Below are 27,563 nucleotides of genomic sequence, written 5' to 3' on the forward strand. Positions count from 1 at the left end.
TCAGTTCCAGGCACGTCGGTCACACCACAGACGAAAAGGGTTTGTGTGTCAAGCTGCTTGTCCCGGAGATGTGTCAAGTATTCAAAAGTCAGGATCAGGCCAAATAATTAACCAAATTAGACCAAAAAACCCATTCTGAGAAATTTGTATAAACTCTACATATCCTAACTCTGTGACAGTTGGTCACCGCTTTAACAGGCACAGAAGAAAAAGATGAGAGAACTGAAATATTAGCCTAAACCTCCCTATTAAAAACACCCAGGGCCTTTTCGGCCGGAACCGCCATCTTCCAGTAATTCACCAAAATGACCAACACAAAGGGAAACAGGAGAGGCCCCGCTGTATGTCGTCCAGGCCTTTTAGAAAATGTGGAGTTCTTCCTATGGCAGCATGCATGCGAATCTACCAGAAAGGTGACAGTGTAGACATCAAGCGAATGGGGACTGTTCAAGAGGAACGCCCCACCAATGTCACCAGGGCAAAGCTAGAAGGGTCTACAGTGTTACCCAGCATGAGGCTGGCATTGTTGTAAACAAACAAGTTAAGGGCAAGATTCTTGCCAAGAGGGTTAATGTACGTATTGAGCATATTAATAAGCACCCTAAGAGCTGAGACAGCTTCCAGAAACGTGTGAAGGAAAATGACCAAAAAAGAAGGAAGCCCCAGGGAACGGTACCTGGGTTACGGAAGCGCCAGCCTGCCCCACCCAGAGAAGGACACTGTGCGAGAACCAGCGGAAGGAGCCTGAGGTCCTGGAGCCCATCCCCTGTGAATTCACGGCATGATCAGTGTGAAAAAATAACAGACCTCCGTACTGTTTAAAAAACAAAATAAAAAGAAAGACACCCGGGAGCAAGAGAGCCTGATGAAAAGGACCAAAATTATCTGTGCTTTATATTCTTAATCTTTTTTTGAGTCAGTTCTGTTTAGCAACCCACCCTCTCGTTTGCAGGACCACGTATGGCCCCGCTGGTCTGACACAGACAGCTGTTGTGGCCATATTTGGGGAAGGAGGCAAAGATGAAGCACAAGTCAGTTTAGGGTTTCAGTGTTTTGAGCTGTGCCAGACACAGAAGGAAGAAGCCCCACAGAAGACGGGAGTATTCGGGCAGGGAGCGCGCCTACCTGTGCCTCTGCAGCCTCCCTGCCTGTTCACCTGCACCCAAGTCTTGGTCTACTTCTGAGTTTTGTTTGAAGGTTTTCTTACAGTCTTTCTTGGAATTACACACACACACACACACACTCATCTCACATACAGTTCAAGGAAAACCGCAAGGAATATCAACAGGAAACTACATAGACTCCTAAGTGCTCTCACACTTCCGAAGTCCAGGATTCAGGCCGAGTCACAAGCACGCACCAGCGAGCACCGGCGGATGGGGCCCCAGGCTCTGAATCAGCCTCCCTCCGGCCCCACCGCCGAGCTCACAGGGGCCCCAGGCTCCCGTTGGCTACCTTCGGTACACTCTCCCCAGAAAAGCCCACGTCCCCTGGAAATTTTACATCTGCCCGCGTCAGCCGGTCACGAGCCCTCACAGCCAATCCATGGACCTTAATATTCCTGAGTCTGCCATGTTAACGTTTTCTGATTTCACATGAAATCTATTTTAAATGCAGTGTTCTCCTTAGAAAGATAAATAGCCCGTCCGAATGATGATCATGTGACTTCTTTACAGTGGTTCAGCATTTTGAAATTTCTTATTAACACTCACTGTGTTAGAACCAATTTTCCTTTGCTGTATCTTGACCCCTTTTCGACTTATTTCTTACTAGCTTAGAAATTCTGATTCCATGTTGCAATTGTTATCCGGTAGCCTTTCCACTAGATACACTTCATGACAGGTCATTAGTTTTAACTCCACAAGCAACATGGACACGGACATGCAATACAGCTAAAACGTGTCTCTTCCTGCACACATGGCAGTGGCAGCTTTCATTTCAAGATTTATAAGCTGCCAGTGAACGGACTTTGATAGAGGTATTTTCATCGTTTCAACTACTGTTTCAGCTACACTAGCCGAAGAAAAATCTGTTGAATGACATTAACCTTTTTGTGCTGTTTCCTCCCTAGTGCTGGACGCACGAGCAGATGGTGGAGGTATTGGCCAGCTCAAAGTAACAGTCGAAGCAGTGCAGGCCCTGCGGTCCGTCCACGAGCAGTACAGACAGGACCTGGAGGCTTGAAAGGAGCTGCTCCGGAGGCGTCTCCTACTCCTGAGTCGAGGCCCACATGAAAGCTCTTAGTTGAGGTTTTTGTAATTACTCTGGTGTATATAATCTATAATTCATGGGAAGCTGGGAGGGGAGTGGGGGGGCCTGGGTTTGAAGTGTTCGAGTTTTGTATACTCTTTCGTTTGTTTATTTTTCTATTCCCTCCTTCCCATGCCTGCCACCCCTCAGGATTTCACGTCTCCACGGTGGGCAACATCTTCTCCATAATTTATACCTACATGATAGCATGAGAAAGTCTATTTGCATTTGCAACATTTTCTGACGAAGAACTGAAAGACAGTTCCCATTTTTATTTTTAATAAGCGAAAAGCATAAATCTTAGAAAACCTACGAAAAAGAAATACTTTTATGTTATCCCTAATCGTCCCACTAAGTGGAATGCCTATGATTAGCCTCATTAAGAGTTTTCTACTGTGAAGATTTTATTAGAAGCAATATATGAAAATTACTTGGATTAATGTGTTAATCTTCCTCTTTAAAATGCTAATATCCATTTTATGCACATTAAAGCTCAGTGTGCATTTTCTTTGATGCATGCAGTTTCTATCAATTAAATATAAAAAATGAGACTTGGCACCAACTTATTAAATTACTGCAAGTTTTTTGTTTTTTGGGTTTTTTTTCCTTAAAAATTGTAATTCTTCCTATGTGTATTATTTTCATGGATTTGTAATGGTGATATGGATAAAGGGATCCAGGCAGGGATGTGTGTACATAAAGAGGAGACAGATACAGATAGATATAGGAAACTTACACTTTGAAAATTTAGCTTATGACCTAGAATTATTTAAAGTATGGCATGCTTAGTTAGACCTGAAAGGAGTATCTTTTTATCATTTTTAAAATTTACATCAAGCTTGTACAACGCTGGGGTGTATCTGGATAACCAGACCCTCACAAAGCAGCTTAGAAAGTTAATTTTCTAGCTTTTACCCAATCTCACTGAAGGATTTAATTGATATTTTTAATGGAGCTGTGAATCAATGCTGCAAAGGAATTGTCTCTAGAGGTCTAGGATATAACGCATTTCATTTTTTAATTTACTTTTTTATTTGTCATTTTCTTCAAAGGATTTTTATAGGCTGCGGGTTTTCACTGTTTGCAAACAGGCTATGTTCCTTCTTAAGCATATGTAAAGTATTCAGGGAGATAAGTAATTTATTAAAATCTACCTAATTTGCCGTGATATATTAAATCTCTGCTTCAGTGATCACAGACCATTTCATTTAGAGAATTAGGCATTCCCTCTTTGTGTGATTAAAGCTCTGGAAAATGAGTTCTTTGCTCCTATTTGTGAACATTCAAAGCCCGCTAATGGCAAGAAGATGGAATAGATTATGAGACAATTCATTACAGTTCAACAGAGAGAAAAAAAAAAAGCAGCTATAATGCAAAAATGCAAGTATGAATATCTGCATATAGTTTGAACCATCTGTGCTCTAATGGCTTCAATAATGACTCTCGTCTTTAGGAGGCTTTGAAATGACATCCGTACAATATTAATTTGTTGATGTACATTGTGGGACCAGTAGAGTATGATCTGACCACAGAAATCTATAAATTCTGTTTCTACCATTGGGCCTCCCTGTTTGGGGCCTGCCATCTCCAAGAAGAATCTTGCTCTCATCAAATTCTGCAAATCTTCATAATAACTCATTCCTCTGGAACCTTCTAGAGACCACAAACATCTGCAGACTAAACCTCTCCAATCCTAGTAAACAGCCACATGTTTGTTGTCACTTCAGCTGGCTCTGAGCTCATCCTCTTGGCCTCTCTCGCTAGCTTTCTTTGGCTTTCTGCAGTTACAGTGTCATTAAGACCCATGATAGTCCCTGCAGTAATTTAAAACAGCCGGATTATACCCTGGGATTAACTGAGTGGTTTTTGAGACATTTATTGTGGTATTCTCCCAGGAGGTTTGTATTATTGTTTTAAAACATTACATCCCCAGCGAAATGCTCTTTCTGCAGAGAGAAGGACGGGGTTGCACCGACTTCTAATCTCTAAGTGGAGAGAGGACGTTTTTTATGAGAAAACTGAAATCTAGTCAACGGTGTGGAATGTGTACCCCAGATAAGATTAGAGGATTAGCCGTGTTTCTGTCACATTCGTGTTCACCTTAATGGATTATTAAATATTCCTCTTCTAGCTTTAAAGTACTCACCTTCAAACTACGTAAATGTTCACAAAACCCGTCTTCCTAAGTAACGGAGTAGGTGATGCCACACTTGAGGTGGATGAGTGGTCCTGACCCCTGTCACGTCGATGCTTCAGTCGGGTTTCATCCTCTTTCCAAGATCGGTGTCTTTGCTTTGTCTTGTGCTGATTCGAGTTCATGGAAAGGTTCACCACCTTTTGGGTTGCAGAGAAGTGGTGTCCTTTTGGTGGGCACACCTGTGCACTGAGTATGGCTCGGGGGCAGGAAGGTACCCACAGCGGCCGTGCCGCACAGACACACCAGATCAGGGTACCACTGTGTGAACTTACAGCTCCCGGTGGAAGCGTCCACAGTACACTCAGCACTTTTGGGGGCTGTAATGCTATTAGTTTGGAAATATAAATAGAGATGTGATGTGGTGTGTGGGAGAGTGTATTTTACATGTATTTTTGCCTACTGTAGTAGAAATGTCAAATTCCTAGCCACTGTCATGAGAAGCAGTTGACAAAAATAAGTTTTATGGTTTACAATGCGGTTTACATAGAGAACATTTCTCTTCACTCTCAGTTTCAACATGTTTTCTAAATTATCATGGTTTATTGCCGTTTAACTTAAATTAGTTTTTTAAAAGAATAAATAGAGAATATATTTAACCAAATAAAGAACAGCCACACTGAAATTCTGCTGTTCCTGCCATTCATTCGTTACCACAAAACACAAATAATCCCTGTGTGTTATGAAGAAGTACGGGCTGGGAAGTGGTCATGTGATTTGGGAGGGCTCTGTGTGCCACCGTGTTCCCACAATAATACATCAATTATTTTAGCAATCTGACATCAAGAGCTGTGACAATGAAAACCACTTCTTACACATGTTCTAACAAGAATCTGATTCACATTTTTGTGGCTATGGAAAATAACTTTTTTTAGTCAAACTGGCACTCTTGCTGAATTTAGAATGATTTCTTTATGCATTCGATAGCAAAATGTGAATCATGTCTGTGAACAAATTTGACAATAAAATGTCATCTTTGTGTCGTATAAAACAACCAAGGGAGAGTTTTTGGGGATATAAAATTATTAAGTGATTGACGGTATCAGGATGATAATTCATCCCCAACTCCGAGAGTACATTTTAATAAGTCACTCATGCCTGAAGGCCTCTGACTACCTTAACAAAGAAAAGCTAAACCCATGATTTATTATATATTGGGCAACATGCCTAATTAGATCCATGAGTGGGAGCAAACACAGCTTTATATACCCTTTGTTCAGAGCAAAACCAACCTCCCCGTCAACCAGAACCCAAAAACTATCAAAGCTATAGGAACAAGTGTTTCAAAAACTGAAAATAGAGAATTTGAAAACATCTCCTCATCCTAACCGCTTTCATCTTGCAAGACAGAATTTTCACTCCCATGTCGAAGTGCCACCAATGGACTGCGGCTTGCAGTGCGACCTCCTGGAAAACTGTGCCCACGTTCCCGGTTTTGTTGCACCTTTTGTTCCTGCCCTTTCATTTTCCATGCAACATTGACTAACATGCTAAACAATGTTTTTCCTTCAGTTGTTTTGAAGGAAAATCTGGTTCTCAGAACATGTCCGCTTTTCTGCGGTAGACGCCTTTAGGCTTTTCTTCTGCTTGTTGCCCCTTTTCACTCGACTGAGACTCTCTTTTATCATCTCCGTAACAGCACCACCTCTCTCTTCACTGAAAGTCATTAGTTTTCTTCTGGAATCAAATTTACCGTCTTGATCTGTATACTTCTCTCATCTATTCTGTTCACACCTCTATTCAACTGAACACCTCCCCCCACCTATCTATCTCCCTACCTATATTCATTTTTAGTGAAATCACTCCCCCCCCCCACCCTTTTTCTTGCTGGGACAGCTACTTCTTTAGATGCCAGCATCTGTGACAGCTCCAATGGCCTTCCCAAAATGCTCTTTTGTGTAAGACTTTTCTTAATTTAACATGGCAGGGGGACTCAGCCATTATGAAACTGAGGAAAACTATTAGGTTGGTGCAAAAGTAATTGTGGTTTAAAAGGTTAAAAAAAAAAAATTTGCAAAAACCGCAATTACTTTTGCACCAATGGACTACGGCTTACAGTACGTAGTACTGTACAAGCTAATTTTTAACTCTATGCTTCTTGTACTTTTTTACAGTGAAGTAACAGAGGCTGTAACTCAGAAAGTTCTCAGGAATCACTGGTGAGGAGCTGAAGCATAATGAATTTTTTTTTAATTTTAAGGAAATATGTCATTAAAATCGAGCTTTATTTGGTATAAATGTTTTTGTCATATAGTCACACATGTCTTTGACAACAGGGAAAATAAGAGAAATTTTAGAATAACACTTAAGAGACTACATAGAACATAGAGGTTGGGAGACTATTCTAAACAAGAGGAAACACAAGCTATAAAACAAGATAGAGATGTATTGAGTATGTAAACATTAAGGCAGGGTAACAATTTTAATATCAGACGAAATAAAATCCAAGGTGGAAAACAAGGAACAAAGAAGGACATTTTATACTGATAAAGGGAACAACAGGTCAAAGATACGATGAACGTGAACATGTATACCTGACAGTATAGTCTCAAGACACATGAAGCAAGAACTAACAGAACTATGGACAAAATACTGCGGCTATATCGATTTTAAATTTTAACTCTCAAAGAGTGACAGATCAAATAAGTCTAGATTGGCTTAATATGATTACTAAACCTAAACGAATATAGAATGCACATGGAAGTTTCAAAGAAAAATCAGCTATGTACTCAGCCACAAAGAACGTCTTAATTTCCAAAAAAAATCAAAACTGTATAGACTTACTACATTTTGTGTCTCTAAGCAAAATTTGGTGAAATTAAAAATCAATAGTAAAAGGATAGCTGAAAAAAAAAATCCTATGTAAAAGTTAAAAATATGTGTTGTTCTGGGTTTCTAAGAGGACAAGAAAACCCACTCCTACAACATAACTGGGAGACATTCTACAAACTGCACTTTATGTTTAAGAGGGAGAAGGAAACATCAGTTCAGAAGCCCACACTCAAGGGGAGCAAGGCAACGGTTGAGCCTAAGAGGAGTGTGTGACAGACGAGGTTCTAGTGGTGGTGGAACATAGCGTTCCAACTATGGTTCCCCCAGAAGAAGAAGGCTCACCCTGAGTGGGGAAACACTACAAACAGGTTTGAAGCCTGGCGGAGCAGAGTAGTGGCCACTGGGGAAGTATAAGGAGGGCTCCTGGAAAGTATCTAGGACCAAAGGTAGCAGGTTTGGAAACACACCTCTTCTGGAAGAGAAGGGGGCATTTTGGAAGGGAGCGGTATCCCCCGGAGCCAGTAGTGAAGTGAAAGAAGGAACCAACTGAAACTATGGGCTCCAGAGAAATAGGATGGATTCATTACATTATATCAATATCAGTAAAAGGGATATTTTTTAAAGAAATGCACTTCTCTGTAGCAACAGAAGAGGACATTCTTGAGCTAAGAAACCTTGTAAACCACCCAAACCCTTCCTCCACCCATGTGATTCTCTTCCATGGCTGGTCCAGGAAAATCCAAAACAAATAAGTCTTAATTTAAAAAAGAATCCTGGATCCATATTCCAAAAAAAAAAATGAAATGAAAATCAAAACATCTTAGCAGGATGGAGTTCTACTCCAGTAATGGTGAATTTGATTGTTTGGACCACCCTTTCTGTTAAGAACAACTAGAAAAGCTAATTTTATACATACCACACACACACACACACACACACACACACACACACACAGAGTATTTGAAAACATCAAAGTGCCACCAGTTACCTAGGCTGTAAGATTATAGAACAAGATCTGGGAAACCCAGAGGGTGAACCAGGCATGAAGGCTGCTTTTCTCCTAGAGGCATCTGCCAATCTGAAAGCATGGGGAAAGGGCTCAGAAGCTGAACAGAGCTTTCAATGGACTCACAGGGCTTTGAAGAACAAAAATTGTAATTTAGGGTCCACCAAAGACGAGGGGCCCCAGTGAATCCTCCAGGCTCAAATTAATCCTCCCTCAAATTATTTCTACAATTTTTGTGTAGAGTGTTTGGTACACACAAAATTAACTAGGCACGAAGGAGACAAGACCGCTGACTGAAGACTAAGACAAAAGACAAGTGATAAGCCCGTAACTAATTCAGATAATGGATTCATCACCCATGAACTTCAAAAAAACTATTTTTAATATGTTCATAGTGTTAAAAGGCAATTTTGAGAAATTTGACAGAAGTGGACATTTTTAAAAAGAACAAAGTGGAAATTTTATAAATGAAAACTACAATAACTGGAATTAAGAATTCACTAGGTACATGTAGCAGTAAATCAGACATAGTTGAATAGTGACTCAGTGAACTGTAAACAAAAAAAAAATCAAGAAAATATCCATTCTGATGCATTGAAAGAAAATGAAAAATATTAAAAATGGAGGGTGGGGGTAATTAGAAAACATGGGATTGTGTGAGTTATAGACATAGTTGAAGTCCCAGGAGAGGAAAAAGAATTAGAATCAATATTCCAAAAGCTAATGGCTAAGAATTTTCCAGAATCCACAGAAGACATAGATATGATAATGACTTAGTGCTTTATGTCCAAGCTGGATAAACACAAAATCACCTAAGGCACATCATAGAAAAAACTGCTGAAAACCAAAGATAGAGACAACCTTAAAAGCAGTCAGAAACAAACGACAACACTAAGAGCTGACTGAAACAGTGGAAGTCATTACAAAATAGTATGAAACACTTCTTGGACCCTACGTCTCATCCGCCCTCTTTATCTTTTTATCTACATCTCCAACACACACAAAAATCTGGAAATTTAAAAATTATTAATTCCTTAGTCAAAGGGGAACTATAAATTGAAATTGAACAATTTCTTTTAAAAACAAAGATTATGAAAACTATATATCAGAAGCTTTGAGATACAGTTAAAGCAAAGGTTAAAAAAATGCATAGACTAAATATAGGAATGAAAATGAAAGTAACAATAAATTAAACATCTTTCTCAAAAGTTAGAAAAGGAGCAAAAAGTAAATCTAGTGAAAGTAGAGAGAAGTAAATAATATTTAAGATAAAGCAGAAATAATTGAGTTAAAAACCAAATAGTAGAACTAATAAATAAAAAGATATTCCTTTGAAAAAAATCAACAAAATAGATTTAATCATCATAAAAGAGAAAGCACAAGTACAAATTAAAACATGACAATTGGAGATTAACTATTGAATCAGAGGCTATTCTAAAATATCATGAATCTAAGTTGTACAATTTTGTGCAAATACATTTGAAAATCTAGATTAAATGGATAATTTTCTAGAAAAGACTTTACCAGAACTGACCCTAGTAGAGAGAGAAAGTTTAAAAGATCAATTTTCCATAGAAGAAATACAGTTATTAAAGAGCTAATCCCCACAAAAAGCACCAGGGGAATTCTAATAAGCCTTCAAAGACTAGATAATTTCAGTGCTATTCAAACTATCCCAGAGATATTAAAAAAAAGGAAAAATTTCCATAATCCTTTAAATAAGTGAATATGTTATTGATTTTAAAACCTGATAAATACTGCACACACAAACACAAAAGAAAACTATAGACTAATCTCACTTAAGAATACTGAAGAAAAAAGTCTAAGTAAAACATTAGCAAATATAATTGACCACATAAAAATATAATATACCTATGTATATATATGTATGTATATGGTTACAGGAAGCGGAGTACAGCATTAGGAATAGAGACAGTGGAAATGTAATGGCTCTGTGCGATGTCAGAGGGATAGTGGATGGGGGGAGGGGGGATCACACAGTGTGTGGGATATAAATGATAAACATCTAAGTATTGCTTTGTCTTATGCACCTGAAACTAATGAAAAAAAATTTCAAGAATAAAATATATAATACACCATGATCAAGAGGTATTTGTTTATTCCAGCACATAGTGGGGCTCAGAATGTCTAAAAACACCCAAATACATACAAGAAGCTGGCAACGCAAAGGTGGCATATCAAATAAGTGGCGAGAAGTAAAGTACTTGGTAATGATGCTGGAACCACTAAAAAGGCATCTAGAAAAACATTAATTGGATTCCTATTCATACCTTAAAATAAATTCCATAAATATTGACATGTAAAAAATGAAATGATAAATGCACTAGAAGTAAACAAATAATTATGTTTACAACCTCAAGTGATGAGTATAGCCTCTATAAGTATGACACAAACTCCAGAAGCCATAAAAGAAAATAGTAATAAATTTGACTACACAAAAATAAGAGTTTCTTCATGGCAAAAAAATCAAATCAAATCAAAAGACAGATGAGAAACATGGAAAAATGTTTGCTAAAAATGGGACAAATGGCTAACTTCCTTAATAAACAAAGAGCTCCTAAAGAAAACAACAATAAGAAAAAGAACAACAATCTGGAGAAACACGAGTAAAGTATATGAACAAACAATTTACAGAAAAGAAAATTCCGATGACTGAACGAAGTGAATATAACATAAATTTTATGTAGTGTGATGATATTGATAAGTGTGGAAAAGATGCTTAACATGCTCATAATAACAAAAATGCAAATTAAAGTCACAGTGAGATAAAATTTTTCAACTAACAGACTGACAAGATCAAAAGTTCTATAACATGTCATGCTAACATGGCTGAGGGAAACATGCATGCACACATTGCTAGTGGGAAGGTAATTTACCCACAAATGCTGTGGAGATCAATTTAGCAATTCTATCAAAATAAAAAGTATCCTTATCTTTTAATCCAACAATTCTACTTCTAAGAATTTACCCCAAAGATGTACTTGCAATTATAAGAAATGAGGTACGGACAAGGTTATTTATTTCATCATTGTTTTAAAAGGCAAAATATTAGAAACACCCTAAATATCCAATAGGGAGTTCATCAAATAAATTATGTTACAGTCATGAGATTGAAAACTATGCCACTAATTAAAAGTTCAAACGTAGATGTGCTTATATGGTTTAATCTCCAAGATATAGTTTTCTTTCTTTTTTTTTTTTTTTGGCTTAAAAACAACAGAAATTTATTCTCAGAGTTCTGGAGGCTAGAAGTCTGAAACTGAGGTGTTGGCAGGGCCATAGCCCCTTTGAAGACGCTAAGGAAGAATCTGTTCCCTGTGTTTCTACTGGCATCATGCTTGCGGGTAAGTCCTTGGCTTCTAGACCCACCCCTGCCAGCTGCCTCCATCTTCACAGAGCATTCTCCTCTCTATGTCTGTTTCTCCAAGACACATTTTTCAGTGAAAAAGTAAGGTACAAAATAGTGTGTGGTGTATACAACAAATTATGTAAAAACACATGATTTTACACTAAAATATTTTTGGAAGTAAACCCCAGAAGCTGGTAAGCGGTAGATTCAGGGAAAGGAAATTGGGTAGCTAGGGGAAGAGGTAGAAGTAAAACTGACATTTTTTTTTTTCACTGTGTTTCCATTTATATATTTTTTACAGCTGTATTGAGATATGTGGCGCATACCATAAAATTCCTTCCTTTAAAGTGTACAGTTCAGTAATTTTTAATATATTCACAGAATTATAGAAAGGAACAATCCAAGACGATGGAGTAGATACACACTCCATTAGGTGCTTGGCTCATCCCATAAACACATCAAAATTACAACTAAATTATAGAACAGTCAACCTGGAGAACCATCTGAAGTCCAGCTGAACAGAAGTTTTATAACTAAGGATATAAGGAAGAAGCCACGTCGAGACTGGTTGGAGGGGTGCAGACTTGGAATGGGCCCCACACCTGCATGTGGTGGTTAAGAACCCGGAGGGGTATCTCGGCAGCGGGATTCCTCCCAGAGGAGCGACAGACCCCAGCCCCACACCGGCCTCCCCAGTCTGGAGTACTGGTGTCGGGAAGAGGAGCCCCCACATCTGGCTGTGAAAAATGGGGGACTCCGACCACTAGGGTAGGACGGAAGGCTGCACGAAACCCAGACGTCTTCTTAAATGGCCCGTGCACAGACTCACTCGCAGGCACTCACCTTGGACTCCAGCGAAGAGACGGTGACTCAGGGAGTGTCAGAGACACACGGGAGGCAGACTGAGGCGTATGGCCTCGGGGAGGTGGCTGGAGGACGGTTGGCAATTTCCCTGTTTGGCTCCCCCTCCCGTGCAGCCGGCAGGCAGGCGCCATCTTTCCTGTGTTGATCCCGCCCCCTACGCTTACAGCAAAACCTGAATCTGATTGGCCTGGTGAACTCAGTTGCTCCTCCCTGCTGACTCACTGAGACCCTGCCAGACCCAACTCCGCAGGGCAGGAGGCTTTATCTGCAGCTGAATCTTACCAAAGCTGGCAACTGGCAGTCAGCGGCAGCAGGCCTCAGTGTGTCCCGACTGTGCAGAGCTATCCCAGACCCAGTACTGGTGGCAGCCGTCCTCAGTTCACAGAGTGGCCTGTCCTGCACACCTCCAGGTCCAGCACAAGCAGCGACCAACTGTGGCTTTGTAGCTCCTACCAGGTAGCCCCTGACTGGTCACAGGCAGGAGCCGACCTGGACCTGCACTGGAGCCCCTCCCAAGAGGCCCAAGAACCAACATACTTAGAGGTTGGCTTCAGACCACAGCAGAGCACCACCCTATTAGCCCCACAAGTGGCACACAAAGGAACCAGAGCCCACTGGGTTGAATCCCACTCAATGGGGTAAGCCTCCCGCACAGCAGCCCATAAGCTTTGGATGTGGTCAAACCCCACAGCCAATCAGCCTGAGGATCAGTCTCACCCACTGACATATCAATAGCAATCAAGGCTCAACTATAACAGGAGAGTACTCACAACGCACACAAGGGACTCTCCTGGAGCACCCGGTTCAGTTGACCAGGGAGACTATGCCAGGGCCCCACAGGGCACCTACTACATAAGGCCACCTGGCAAGAGATACAGCAGGTCTACATAATACATAGAAACAAACACAGAGAGGCAGCCAAAATGAAGAAACAAACATATGCGTCCCAAATGAAACAACAGGAGAAAACTCCAGAAAATGAACTAAATAAAATGGAGGCGAGCAACTTACCAGACATAGAGTTCAAAACACCGATTGTAAGGATGCTCAAGGAACTTAGTGAGAACTTCAACAAAGAGATAGCAAGCGTAGAAAAAAGGCATAGAAACCATAAAAAAGAACCAGTCAGAAGTAAAAAATACTATAACTGAAATAAAGAATGCACTAGAAGGAATCACCAACAGACTAGATGAAGCAGAGTATCAAATCAATGATTTGGAAGACAAAGTAGCATAAAACACCCAATTGGAACAGCAAAAGAAAAAAAATAATTTTAAAAAATGAGGATAGGGCCGGCCCAGTGGCTCAGGCGGTTAGAGCTCTGTGCTCCTAACTCCAAAGGCTGCTGGCTCGATTCCCACATGGGCCAGTGGGCTCTCAACCACAAGGTTGCCGGTTCAATTCCTCAAGTCCCGCAACGGATGGTGGGCTCCGCCCCCTGCAACTAAAATTGAACACGGCACCTTGAGCTGAGCTGCCTTCCGAATGGCTCAGTTGGTTGGAGCGCGTCCTCTCAACCACAAGGTTGCCAGTTTGACTCCCACAAGGGATGGTGGGCTGTGCCCCCTGCAACAGCAACTGGACCTAGAGCTGAGCTGCACCCTCCACAACTAAGATTGAAAGGACAACAACTTGACTTGGAAAAAAGTCCTGGAAGTACACACTGTTCCCCAATAAAGTCCTGTTCCCCTTCCCAAGTAAAAAAATCTTTTTTAAAAAAATGAGGATAGTTCAAAAGACCTCTGGGACAACATTAAGCATAACAACATTCACATCATAGGGGTACCAGAAAGAGAGGAGAGAAAGCAAGGGATCGAAAACGTATTTGAAGAAATAATGATTGAAAACTTTCCTAACCTGGCAAAGGAAATAGACATAAAAGCCAAGGAAGCACAGAGAGTCCCAAACAAGATGAACCCAAACAGGCCCACACCAAGACACATTATAATTTGAATGGCAAAGATTAAAGACAGAGAGCATCCTAAAAGCAGCAAGAAAAAGGCAACTAGTAACTTACAAGTGAGCTCCAATAAGACTGTCAGCTGATTTCTCAACAGAAACTGCATGCCAGACGGGATTGGCACAAAATATTCCATGTGATGAAAAGCAAGGACAGGCAACCAAAGGTACTCTACCCAGCAAGGCTGTCATTTAAAATCAAATGACAGATAAAGAGCTTCCCAGACAAGAAAGAGCTAAGGGAGTTCATCACCACCAAACCAGTATTACAAGGAATATTAGAGGGACTTCCTTAGATGGAAAAAAAAATAAAAAATATGAATAATAAAATGGCAATAGTTACATAGCTATCAACAATTACTTTCAATGTAAATGGATGAACTGCTTTGATCAAAAACATTGGGTGGCTGAATGGATAAGAAAACAAGACCCTTACATATGCTGCCTACAAGAGATTCACTTCAGATTGAAAAACACACACATACTGAAAGTAAAGGGATGGAAAAACATATTTCATGAAAATGAAAATGGAAAAAACAAAAATGCTGGGGGTAGCAATGTTTATACCAGACAAAATAGACTTTCAAACAAAGGCTACAACAAGAGACAAAGATGGGCCCAGTAATCCCACTTCTGGATATTTATCTGAAGAAACCAAAATGCTATGTCAAGGGAACATGTGCATCCATATGTTCATTGCATCATTGTCTACAAAGGCCATGATGTGGAGGCAGCCTGGGTGTCTGTCAATGGAAGAATGGATAAAGAGGTGGTACATATGTACAGTGGAATATTACTTGTCCATGGAAGGGAATGGGATCTTGCCGTCTGTGGCCGCATGGATGGGCCTGGAGGGTATTGTGCTGAGTGGAGAATATCAGACACAGTAAGACAGATGCAATAGGATTTCACTTATATGTGGATCTAAAGAACAAAACAAACAAACAAACAAAACAGAAACACACTCATAGATACAAAGAACATTTTGATGGTTGCCAGATGGAAGGGAGATTGAGAGGGTGGGAGAAAAATGGAACTGGATTAAGAAGTACAAATTGGTTGTTACAGAGTAGTCATGGGTGTACCAGAAGGAAAATAATAATATTGTAATCACTATGGTGTCAGACGGTGCTCGATTTATTGGGGTGACAGAGGGGAGGGGGGTTGGGGAGCAGGGTGAAAAAGGTGAAGGGACTAAGAAATACAAATTGGCAGTTACAAAATAGTCACGGGGATGTAAAGTACAGCATAGGGAATACGGTCAATAATATTACAATATAACTGTGTACAGTGCCAGGTGGGTACTAAACTAGTCAGGGCAATCATTTCTTAAATTATACAAATGTATAACCACTATGTTGTACATCTGAAATTAATACAAAATAATATCGAATGTCAACTGTAATGGATAAATTTTAAAAAGGTAGAAATGGTGGAGGGAAATAAGAGGTTCAAATCTCCAGGCATAAAACAAACACGTCATGGGATGTAATGCACAGCATGGGGAATATAGTCAGTGATATTGTGACAGCATAGAATGGTGTCAGATGGTTGCTGCACTTGAGGTGGTCACTTCTTCAGGTACACAAATGTTGAATAAGTATGGTGTACACCTGAAACAGATATAATAATTGTATGTTAGCTATATTTTTTAATAAAAATATTTTTTAAACACAAACAAAAAGAGAATTCTGCAGCCATTACCAAAATAAAATTTTAGAACTTTTTCAGCACTCCAAAAATAGACCACATACGTACACATCAGCAATCATTCTTCATTTGCAGCCTCCCTGCCCCCAGCCCAGGTAACCACTAATCCACTTTCTGTCTCTCTGGGTTTGCCTATTCTGCACATTTCACACAAATGGAATCATACAACATGTGGTTTTTGTGACTGGCTTCTTCCCTCAGCATCATGTTTTCAAGGTTCGTCCACGCTGGAGTACACAACAGTATTTCATTCTTTCTTGCGGCTGAATAATATTCCACTGTACAAATATACCACATTTTATGTATGTGTTCATCAGATGGAAGACTCTTACGTGTGTTCCTTTTGGGGGAACTATGAATAATGCTGCTATGAACATTTGTGTACAATTTTTTGTATGGATGTTAGCACATCAGTGAGCTGGCAGTGATTTGGAGGGAGAAGACAAAGGTGGGTGTGGGTGGGAGTAAAACAATGACATAGTAATTAAAACAAAAACTAAGAACTCAGACGCTCAGCGCAGAAACCAGGACACATCCTAGCGCATGTCGGACAGGCCCACAAGAGAGACACTAAGGGAGGACGCATGACTTGTCTCGGCAGCACTGGTCGAGAGTTATTATCAATTTCTTAAGAATGAGAAATGGGAGACTTGGGGATTGATGTCGGAACCCACGGAATGTCCTTGGGTTTATATTGAGAAGTATAATGTGCTACGGGAACTAGAACAGATTTCTCAATTAAGGAAAAAAAAAAAAAACTCAGTAGGAACTGCAAAGTGTACACTTTGGTGCTCCAAAATCATCTTACAAAAACACAGAAGGAGATAAATTGTGGCTTATATATAAAGAAAAGCCTAAGAGTAGGGAGCCACAAACAACGAAGTAAAACCTTTCACAGAGTAAATGTCTAATGATGTCACGCAGTTTCTCAGTGGCTAGAGGTCTCCAAGGTCCCTTGCTTTGCTTTCCCAGTCTGACCGTTGTTTTCCTCAAACATGGACAGAGTCAGGGCCAGAGAATGTAAGTCAATTTGGGATAATACAGCCGAAGCAGATGGGATGCGTATTCGATGCCTCTGGGGCCCGCCTCATGTTTCCTCTGTCACATCCCAGATTCCAGCTGTGGTTTTGGTGGCCAGTTCTGCGATCGCTTCAACTCACGTCACCCTAACAGCATTTTGCCAGGTGCGCACTGTGTCCTTTCTGCTCTGGGATTGTGATTACCAGTAGTTCACTTAGCCTGTCCACACGCTGCAAAATCTACGGATAGAAAGGGTACATCTGGGATCAGTCCCGAGAGCCCTATGCGGGGAGCAATCGGGGAACACAGGTGAGACCCACAAACGGACAGCCCGAACCCCCATGCCACCTGGCTGGTTATGCTACTGCCTCTTCCTCAGCTCACACCTCTGGTCCCATGGGACAGGAAGGACCTGTGCGACTACTAGAGAACAGAAGAAGAAAAAAATCTCACGCTTGGTTTGTGGATCAGAAGGCCCCGTGCGTTGGTGGGAGCTGAAAACGGATGGCTGCCACGCTCACTTAAGGATGGCGGCCGTGCATGAGCCCAACAGCGGCGGACTCTCTCTCACCAAGGCTGGTCCTGGCTACTGCTCTCCTGAGCGCTCAGCCTGCCCGCAGCACTGACAATCACTGAGCCCTCAGTACGGTACCACCTCTCAAGGGGACCAGCCAGCCATTGGTGGCTAGTGGATTACATTGCACCCCTTCCACTCTGCAGGAGGCAGCAGTTTGTTCTCGCTGGAACTGAACCTCCTCTTGATATGCGTTTGCCGTCCCCGACCACGGTGCTCTACCAGTACCCCCTCTGGAGGGATGACAATGTGTGATTCGCCAAGTGAACTCCCACATCACATTGTCTCAGATCAAGGGACCCCTATAAGGGAAAAGGGGACGTGACTGCTTCTACCACCTGTTACAGTACCCGGAAGTGGCCAAACTCAGAGAAGGATGGAACGGCCTATTACAGGCTCAGCTGAAGTGCCTACTCAGAGGCAATTAAGAAAGTTGAGGTGCTGTCCCCCAAGATGCAACTTAGGTACTGAATCTACACCTGGTATGGCACCGTGTGCCCAAAGCTAAAATACGTGGGTCCAGAAACCAGAACGTAGAAGTAGGAGTGCCCCCTTCCCCTCCACTGTCGGTAATGTGCTTCCCAGCATCACAGTTTTAGGTTCTGTGAGGTCCTGGTTCCCAAGAGGGGAACACTTTCACCTAAGAGAACACAGGGTTCCACGGAAGCCACAATCAGAACACTGTCACTCTTTGGGCTCCTTGTGCCAATGAACTAAGAGCAGGAAAAAAACACAGTGTAGGTGGAGGATTAATGGCATCCGTGAACCCCATCGAGAGGTGGGGAGTGTTTTTCCTCCCCCTTGAATGTGGGCTGCGACTATGACGGCTTCGAGCACGGGGATGGGGTGGGGGGTGCTGTGTGAGCTCCTGATACCGCCTTTCAGAAGTCCCCCATTTCCTTTGATTTCCTCTTCAGGGATCAATCCCTCTGAGCTCACTGGCTGGTAAACACGGGCTACGGCGTCTCTTAGACCAGGACTGCCAAGCGCTTTTCCCAAAAGTCCACCTGACATATATTTCCTCGGCGTCCAGCTCCTAGGCATGGGACTGTCTTGTTAGCGTCATTGCCATTTCTTGCCACGGCACAGCAACTCCTACAGCAAATCCTGACGCTTAATGTGTCTGCAGGGTACAGTCATTAGCAGCCATGGTCCGTGCTACTGGGAACAGGGAAGGAAGGCGTTTTTCAGTGGAACACCATCACTCGCTGTGCAGGGAGTGCAAAAACACCTCTGTGGATAACACCTGACTTTTGAGTTCAAGCAAGATGTCAGGAGCAGCAGCTTGGGGAGTGACTGCTGCCTGCTAATCCCACTCAGGAGTGACATGTGCAGCCCGGTCTATTTCTCCTGCAGACATTTCATTTGAAATAGTTACAGTGACAAAGTGATTGTAAATATTTATGTTTTCACATTACATGTGATTTGCATGGAAGGAGCCTTCAATGCCAAATAAAACATCACCACTGAGCTCTAGTTGATACCAAATGGTTGGCTTTTGCGGCCATTAACATTTCACTTTGCCTTAGTCTTGTTATTGTCGTTGTTTTTTGTTATTAAAACAAACTACACAACATCAAAGGCTTGATCCATGAAAGAAATAATTGATAAGCTGGACTTCATTAAAATTTAAAACTACTGCTCCGCGAAAGACACTGTGAAGAGAATAAGATAAACCACAAGCGGGGAGAAAATACTTGCGAAAGAGATATCTGATAAAGGACTGTTATCCAAAATACACAAAGAAGTCTTAAAACTCAATGATAAGAAAATGAACAACTCAATTTGAAAATAGGCAAAAGACCTACACAGATCTCACCAGAGAAGATATACAGATGGCAAATAAGCATATGAAAAGATGATTAACATCATATGTCATTAGGGAATTGCAAATTAAAACAACGAGACACCACTACGCACCTATCTGGATGGCCCAAATCCAGAACGCTGACCACTCCACATGCTGGTGAGGACGTGGAGCAACGGGAATCTCATCCATCACTGGTGGGAGTGCAAATGGCGCAGCCACTTCGGAAGACAGTTTGGCAGTTTCTTACAAAGCCAAACACACTCTCACCATAAGTACGATCCAGCAATCAAGCTCCTTGATATTTACCCAAATGCAGTTGAAGACCTATGTCTCCACACAGCCTGCATACAGATGTGGCCACCAGGCTTTATCCACAGTCGCCAAAACTTGGAACAACCAAGATGCCTTTCAGTAGGTGATCAATAAATAAACCGTGGTGCATCCAGACAATGGATTAATACTCAGCACAGAAAAGAAATGAGCCAGGAAAGCCATAAAAAGACACAAAGAAAACAAATGCACATGACTAAGGGATAGAACCCAATCTGAAAAGGCCACGCAGGCTGTGTGATTCCAACGACATGACATTCTATAAAAGGCAAAACTGATGACAGTAAAAAGATCAGTGGCTGCCAGGGGTAGGGGGCAGGGAGGGCTGAATAGGTGGAGCACGGGATTTTGATGGCAGTGAAACTACCCTATACGATGCGGTAATGGTACATACGTATTGCTGTACATTTGTCCAAACCCACAGAATGTACACCACCGAGAGAGAGCCTTAATGCAGACTGTGGACGGTGCGTGACAGCCACGTGTCAGTGTAGGTTCGGTTGTAACAATGTAACCCTCTGGTGTGGATGTCAGTACTGGAAGAGACCGTCCCCTTGGTCATTTACCCAGCCATGTTCATGGAGTATGGCCATGGGTGGCAGGTCACCAACGGATCGGAGAGGCCAGTGGCGGGTCCAGGACCGTGGGAACAGCTATGGCTGCTTACAAATTGAAAATAATCCCACTTGCAGGAAAAGGCTGAAAGCAACACTTCGAATTGTCATGCACAGAGAATGAAGGGCACAAGAAAATCCACCTGGTGGGTGCCCCCTTTGTTATACTGAAACTTCTTTCTCTCTGCATTGAAAAAAATTAAAATAAGAGCCTAGCCCAGAGAGAAGAGTCATTGCCAGGGTCATCAGGTTCTAAAACCACAACACATTGTGTGAAAGGAAGAGGCCATGCAACAGTATATGCAGTACGATCCCATTTTTGTTAAGATATACTTGAGTGCGTACATCTTTATACAAAAAGTCTAGAAATACATATTCCAAAATGGCAACGCTTGGCTAACTCTAGGATTATGGGTGATCTCTGTCTTTTAAAGTTTTTATCTGTACTTTTCTCATTCTTCTAAAATGAATGCATAGTATTTGTGCCATAAAGCTTTAAAAATAAAATAAGTAAACAAACAAATGTAACAATTACAAAAAGAAAAGTTGAAAGGGAACAAGTCTGGAAACTCAGGAATCAAAGGAACGAAATTTAGGAAAATGGCACAACGCCAGTGCTATGTGAGTGACCTGGTGGCCCCGAGGCCCACCCCTCAGAGAATTCTGTAAATATGCAGGTAGGGACATTTCCTTGTCTGGTCCTTTTTAAACTGAAAGAATAGTATGTGTAATTACGACAAGAAGCCGTTATGGAGCATGAAATTTTCGAGATCTGACCATGTACAAGACAAAGGTTTGTGTGGGGCCCAGGTCTACAGATGGGCAGATCTTCCTGTTACCTCGCCTCTCCCTCTGCCCCGTGCAGCATTTTAAACTCAACTTTATCACCATTAGCAAAACTTCGGGTGCTTCCTAAGGGTTCTCCTAGCCCCCTGTGTGAAGTTCAAGTGTTTGAAAATACGATGCAACACTAACCCGAGACAGGCAATCTTTTGAGGGAAGCAAAGTGCTCCTGGGTATTTTAGGTGTTTTTGTCAAAGCCACCTATACTATACTCAACATCAATGAATGAAACTCTTACGAAACATTTTGGGGGAAAATTAAAAGAAAGAAACCAAGTGTAGAATTCTAGGTCTCCAGCCGCCCTACAAAGCATCTCTTCACAAATGACCCATTTCCACCACCACCAGCTAACTAACTGCGTGATCCTGAGAGGGCGGGGATTGTAACGTTGGACTCATCAACCTCCAAGATCCCATCTGGCTCGAGCATTGTATAATTTCAGGATTCCAAGGAGTACACACACATCCCCTGAGTGGCAAATCCTGGAAGTACTGTCTGTTTTGTGGTTTGCTAGCTAAAGAGAGGTTTAAAAAAGCTGCAATAAATGATGGGGCCAACACAAGTTTTAATAATTAAAAAGTGGGCGAAGCTGCTGTTGACCAAGATGCAAAACCAAACCCATTTATAAAAGAAATAGGCCCCATTCAAAGACATAAATCATTCCTCCTGCTAATATATTTCCTGCCGTACTTTCCCTGGAAGCTTTGTTGTTCATTTGTCTCACCATCAATAAATAAGAATTGTCCGTTACATATGTAACAACTTAGTGTTTTCCTGCTAAACCACTGTGCTCTGTTGGTGAGGGGACACACATTCTTTCCACCTGTTCCTATTGTCACTGGTATTATGTATTAAAGAAAAGAAGAAAAAAAAAGAAGCCTTTCCACTTGGGTTTATTCAGAGAGAGTTAACATCTGATTTTACAGGGAACTATTTAAAAGAAAAAGAACACAGGCCGGCCCGGTGGCTCTGGCGGTTAGAGCTCCGTGCTCCTAACTCTGAAGGCTGCTGGTTCGATTCCCACATGGGCCAGTGGGCTCTCAACCACAAGGCTGCCAGTTCTATTCCTTGACTCCCGCACGGGATGGTGGGCTGCGCCCCCTGCAACTAGCAACAGCAACTGGACCTGGAGCTGAGCTGCGCCTTCCACAAATAAGACTGAAAAGGACAACAATTTGACTTGGGGGAAAAAAAAAAACCATAATGACTAAATTACCAACATTTAGAATGAAGACAGGACCCATAACAATGCATTGCTCAGCCATAGAGGAGCCTGAGGCCAAAGGAAAAATCAGTAATACTTACCCTGTCTTTATTTAAAATTTTGATATTTTGTTCACCACGGATTTTTGTATTAATTGTTTTTTTAAATGTTGCATTAAAAATGATTTATCTTGATGGCTGAGCTTTGGGCCATACTCTGAATTGTGCCGGAGGCAGGTGGCAGACCTGCCTCACTGCCACGCCCTGTCCCAGCCCTGAGTCTACGACAGCAGCAGCAGGACCGGGCCACCCAGCCTCTGTCCCACACTCCCCGGGGCGCGGAGGGAAACAGGGCCTCTTAGGCATCTGCTCCTTGGTCAGTGGGTGCTGCGGCCTGTCCCTCGATAGCCGTCACCTCCTAATTCCTCTCCGGGTAGCCGTAGCCCTCTCCACTGTACCATCGCTTCGAACACACACTATTGTGTGTGACCGACCTTTACCGAAGGTCCTGGGGACAGACGGTCAGGGAATCAGTAGGCGATTACAGTCCATAGCTACCAGGCTGGCAGGACACAACTTTAAACAGATCCTCACTCTTCCCAGATCTCATCAGACACGGCCCGCCTCAGCCCTCCACAGGTCCTAGCCATAGAAGACAATCTGGGGGGCCCTTCACTCCCATCTCTTTTTCCAGGACCCCAAATTCCATCCCAAGCTTTCAGCAGATAATGCCAAACGTCCTTCTCTTTGCTGCGATGCACAGTTGAACTCTTCTTTGTCTAAACCTCTGCATCTAGGTCATGTCCATGGGGCATACGCTGGTTTTCAGTCAAGCAGGCCCATTAGAGAGGTCTCTGCAAATACAAGAAGGTTTGCCCTCTGTGGAATTCTGCCCAGAGGCCAAGTGACTGCAACCACAGCAACTGTTACCCAACCTCCCCCCCCCCCACACACACACACACACGCTGTACAGGATTTAGTCACCTGTCTTAGCATCACCAGCAGTAGGGGCTCTGTCTTTTTATCTCTATCTTCAGCTCCGAGAGCTGGGCCTGGCGTGGCACACGCTGGGTGAAGACGCTCAAGCTGCCATATCCATCATTGCTGGGGTGGGACAGTGGGGGGCCCAGGGGGTGCAATTGGGGTGGGAAATTACGGACAAGCGCACAGCTGTGATGCTGTCCATCTAAGAGCTCTCTGGTTCCAGAGCCCCATGGGGCTTCCAGGAAGAATCTCGTTCCACTCTCCCCTCCCTGAGTATCGCTTTGTCCCTACCCCCTCCCCCCACACCAAGCTTCCTCCCAGAAGATGCTAAGCTTTCAGTCCCACCGCACAAAACCAAAGCCCCTGAGTTTGTACAGCTTGGCGGGGAAAGGGAGCCGGGGGACAAGAAGAGTCTGGGTTTGAATCCCAGCTCCCCCTGCTCCCGGGCAGGGCAACCCTGTGCATGTTCCATCGTCTCTCCAGGCCTCAGTTTCCTCCTCTGCAGAGTGAGGATCGTAAGGAGCAGTACCTCACGTAGTTACTACTATGGCAGTTCCCTGAGCTCTTCCACACTCAGCACTTACCCTGTTTCCCTGAAAATAAGACCTAGCTGGACAATCAGCTCTAATGCGTCTTTTGGAGCAAAAATTAATATAAGACCCGGTATTATATTATACAAGACCGGGTATTATATTATAGTAAAATAAGACTGGGTCTTGTATTAATTTTTGCTCCAAAAGATGCGTTAGAGCTGATTGTCCGTCTAGGTCTTATTTTCAGGGAAACACAGTAGAAGAGGGGCTGGCACACTCAGTAGGCATCAGCTCTCATTAGCCCCCAGCCTGCAGGACATTATTTTTCAGGGCTGAGAAAGCGGACTGGGAGCTGGTCATGTGAGCATGCCCGAGACACTGGATGGGGGTGCCCAGGATTGGCTCCTGGCTGCACTAGAAAGGTTGGGAGGCCCCTAGGAAAAGATCCCTTAGCTCCAAAGAAGGAGAAACTTGAGCTTTTCCCATGCAAATGACCTTTGAGGCCGGAGCAGTGGGAGTCAAATGTGCCCACACATCACTTGCAAAGGATCCCTGGCTTCAGAGGCAAACCCCGCACTCCCTCCCCCAGGCCGGGCCTGGGATGGAGTGTGTGGAGTGAAGGTAATGCAAAGAGGCAGAGAGACTGCCTTCCTAAGTGTTTGCATAAAACTTGAGCTTTACAGCATTTGTCTGCATCCAGAGAAGAAGCAGCCCCTGTGGGTACACTAGGTCAAGAATGCCTTTTCAAACAGTGCCTCACACCCCATATGGAAGGGCGCCCCCCAGGGAGGGCTGGGTTCTGCAAAATACTTCACAGTAGGAGGGAAAGAACTTTGGAACTCTCCCTGCTATCCTCCAGGTGAACTCGAATTCTTTCCTTCAAGGCCTGACGACTTGCCCTGGAGACCAGCTCTGGCTGTAAGACCCACCCCTTGTTCCACCCCAGTCCTACCTTCCTGTCCCCCATCCTTTACTGGCTTGAAAGATCCTATCAGAGGCCAAAGCCCCCACATGGGCCCCCAAAGGAACAGCTGGGACTCAGCCAGCCAGCACCGTCACCTCCCAGGCAGCAAACAAGACCCCAAGACGCAGGCTGACATAAGCTTGACAAAACTCTCCAGAGCCAGCTGGCTTTACCTACTTCAGAACCCAATGCCAGGAAAGTCTGGGGGGCCCGCCAGGTCCCCAGGACTGAGGGATGGAGAACTTGCTGACATGTGCCTTTCTCCTTCCTCGTTTCACTTCCCGCCTCCCGCCTGCACAGTGTACCACATCTCAGCAGAGCAGGCTGCGTCCACACAGCTCTTAAGGCGAGGATGGGAAAACCTGCTCCCCGACTGGTGGGTTCCCACAGTGCCCATTGTCCACACGCTGCTGGGCCCAGACCCAACTGCTAGCAGTGGGCAAGAGCCAGCCATCCGTGACCCTCTCCTTGTCAGAAAGGAAAGAGGGTTCTAGCTGTTCAACCAAAGGTCACAGGTCATTGCTCGAACTGTGTTCTGTAGGCCCTGAGGGGTGCGCCATCACAAACGCCTAATCCAAACATATCTGGACCAGCCCGTCCGTGCCACATGCAACAACCGGGAGCAACTGAGAAGAAAGTTAGATCCTCACTGAGTCTCTGGGGAAACGTCCAAAGAGATTCCAGGCCCATCCACAGCCATTTCTCTAAAGTCATTCCTCCATCTCTCTCTCCCCCAGACCCACACACCAAACAGCCTAAGGTCTCTTCTTTCTCCTCTCTCTACACCCTTAGAACCCCTCACCCGACCTTGCCAGAGAGCAGGGTCTGCTTCTGCGGACCCAGTCTTTTCTCCCACCCAAAGAGTCTTTCTTTTCAAATCTCCCTGCCGCAGTTTTCTTCTGCAGCTAATCCGCACCTCAAAAGGCACATGAGAATTTTCCAGCTCCCTGCCCGGTGGCTGCCATCTTCTGTGAAGGATATTGTCTCTTTATTTCTGTCTCCCCTTAACTTGTCATGCGCAAGCCTGTATGTTCCAATGACGCAAAAAAGACCCAAACACCTCAATTCTGCAGTCTCATGGAAGGTCAAACATTTACTCAGCCATTAACAAACTCCCTGCACTGGAGCAATTCACATTTGTATTTGTAAGGAAAACACAACGTAGCCAGCCTTTGATGACTTTTCTCCATCAACTCAACTAGGCAGAGAGGAAGCAGCCTTGCAAACAAACTCCCCTGGGCTTTCTCTCCCGCTCCCAGAGAAAACAGAGAAGGCGCTGTGCCACCCCACCTCCTCCCCCAAACTCAAGCCCAGTCTCGCTTTGCAGAGATTTGGGAGTCCTGGCCTCAGGGAGAAGGGAGACACCCCAGGACTGAGTTTCCTCGGCCGGGAACAGATCATCAAGAAGAGTCCTGCGTTCCTCTGTGAGTTTTGACTTGAGCCACGGTCAGTGCAGGACAGAGCGGGAAACGTGCTGAAATGCTGACTGCCAGGAAGGTCTGTTCCATTTTGTGGGTCAGGCCGTCTCAGGAAATAAGCTGTAAGTGGAGGTGAGTCTTTCCACATGTCTCGCATGGAAATTGAAAATGATCACCTAATGTCGTCCAGAATCCCTCCAAAACATTTTTATTGTTTTGAAAGAGAAAAAGAAAATTGTAAGCCAGGTGGCATGTCATGGGTTCCTAATCCAAATGAACAAAGCAGGAGAACAACTCACCCCGAAATGAAGTCAGGGGGAGATCCCAGCGGGTGTGTCAGGCGGGCTGGGTGTCCAAGTGGACATTTAACAAACACAATGTGAGGGGGTGACGGCAGGCTACAGCCACAGGAATTCCAAAACTTCCCTTTGTTTGATGAGGGGAGAGAGGCTGGGGAACCGCTGAAGGTCATTTAAAATAATTTTCTGAGTGCTTACTGAGGGATCTGGCACAGACGGTGCGAGAAAGGTTAGAGAAGAGAACGGACAGCAATTTCCCTACCAGGACCAGCACTACACCATGGAGTAGCTGAGCACATTCCCCGAGTCCCTGCCCCCAAATACCACCCGCTCCCACAGATAAATGAAACCCCACTGTTAGAGATTCCGTCCTTTGGAGCCAACAATCATGGGTAGAGAACACATTTCTTCTAAATCCCCTAGACAGTAACAGTTACATTTTGTTTCCACCTTCTCCCTCCAGTTTCTACAGCAGAGTATAGGGCGATTAGTTTCAGAATGTGTCAGGTAATTCTTTTTATTTCTAATTACACAAGTGAAATGCTTGACTGAAAGACATAATGCAATGTCTTAGACTTGCTTTAAAATAATGCAGAAAGTGGGGGAGTAGGTGGGGATACAGAAGAAACAAGATTGGCTATGAGGTGATTATCACTGGTGCAGCGTGATGGGTACGTGGGAGGTCATTATCCTCTCCCCAAATCCCCCTGTGCCGCGCTTGGAGACAGGAAACTGCAGGGCAGTAAGGCCTTTTCTGCCCAGACCCTTCCTGTATCTGAGTTGTCAGTAGACTCTGGTCACCTCTCCAACCACTCCTCCACCCCCAGAAATGGAGGCTCGGGGACC

At 43.5% G+C, this 27,563-nt stretch overlaps 1 protein-coding gene and 1 long non-coding RNA gene across 6 annotated transcripts in view; one reads left to right on the forward strand and one right to left on the reverse strand.

The window, feature by feature from the left end:
* RPGRIP1L (RPGRIP1 like) overlaps positions 1 to 2,838 on the forward strand; it is an 85,838-nt gene extending 83,000 nt beyond the window's left edge. For all 5 annotated transcript variants that reach the window (XM_074314869.1, XM_074314868.1, XM_019732369.2 and 2 more), the window contains one exon: positions 2,072 to 2,838. In XM_074314869.1, the coding sequence (XP_074170970.1) occupies positions 2,072 to 2,184 (113 nt within the window). In that variant the 3' untranslated portion in view covers positions 2,185 to 2,838. The remainder of the gene's footprint in view (positions 1 to 2,071) is intronic.
* Positions 2,839 to 15,529: 12,691 nt separating this feature from the next.
* Positions 15,530 to 27,563, reverse strand: part of LOC141567514 (uncharacterized) — a 49,617-nt gene continuing 37,583 nt past the window's right edge. The window contains exon 2 of the long non-coding RNA XR_012490188.1: positions 15,530 to 16,028. This is a non-coding gene — a long non-coding RNA (uncharacterized LOC141567514). The remainder of the gene's footprint in view (positions 16,029 to 27,563) is intronic.

Source organism: Rhinolophus sinicus, linkage group LG11 (assembly GCF_036562045.2).
Source record: "Rhinolophus sinicus isolate RSC01 linkage group LG11, ASM3656204v1, whole genome shotgun sequence".
Lineage (NCBI taxonomy): Eukaryota > Metazoa > Chordata > Mammalia > Chiroptera > Rhinolophidae > Rhinolophus > Rhinolophus sinicus.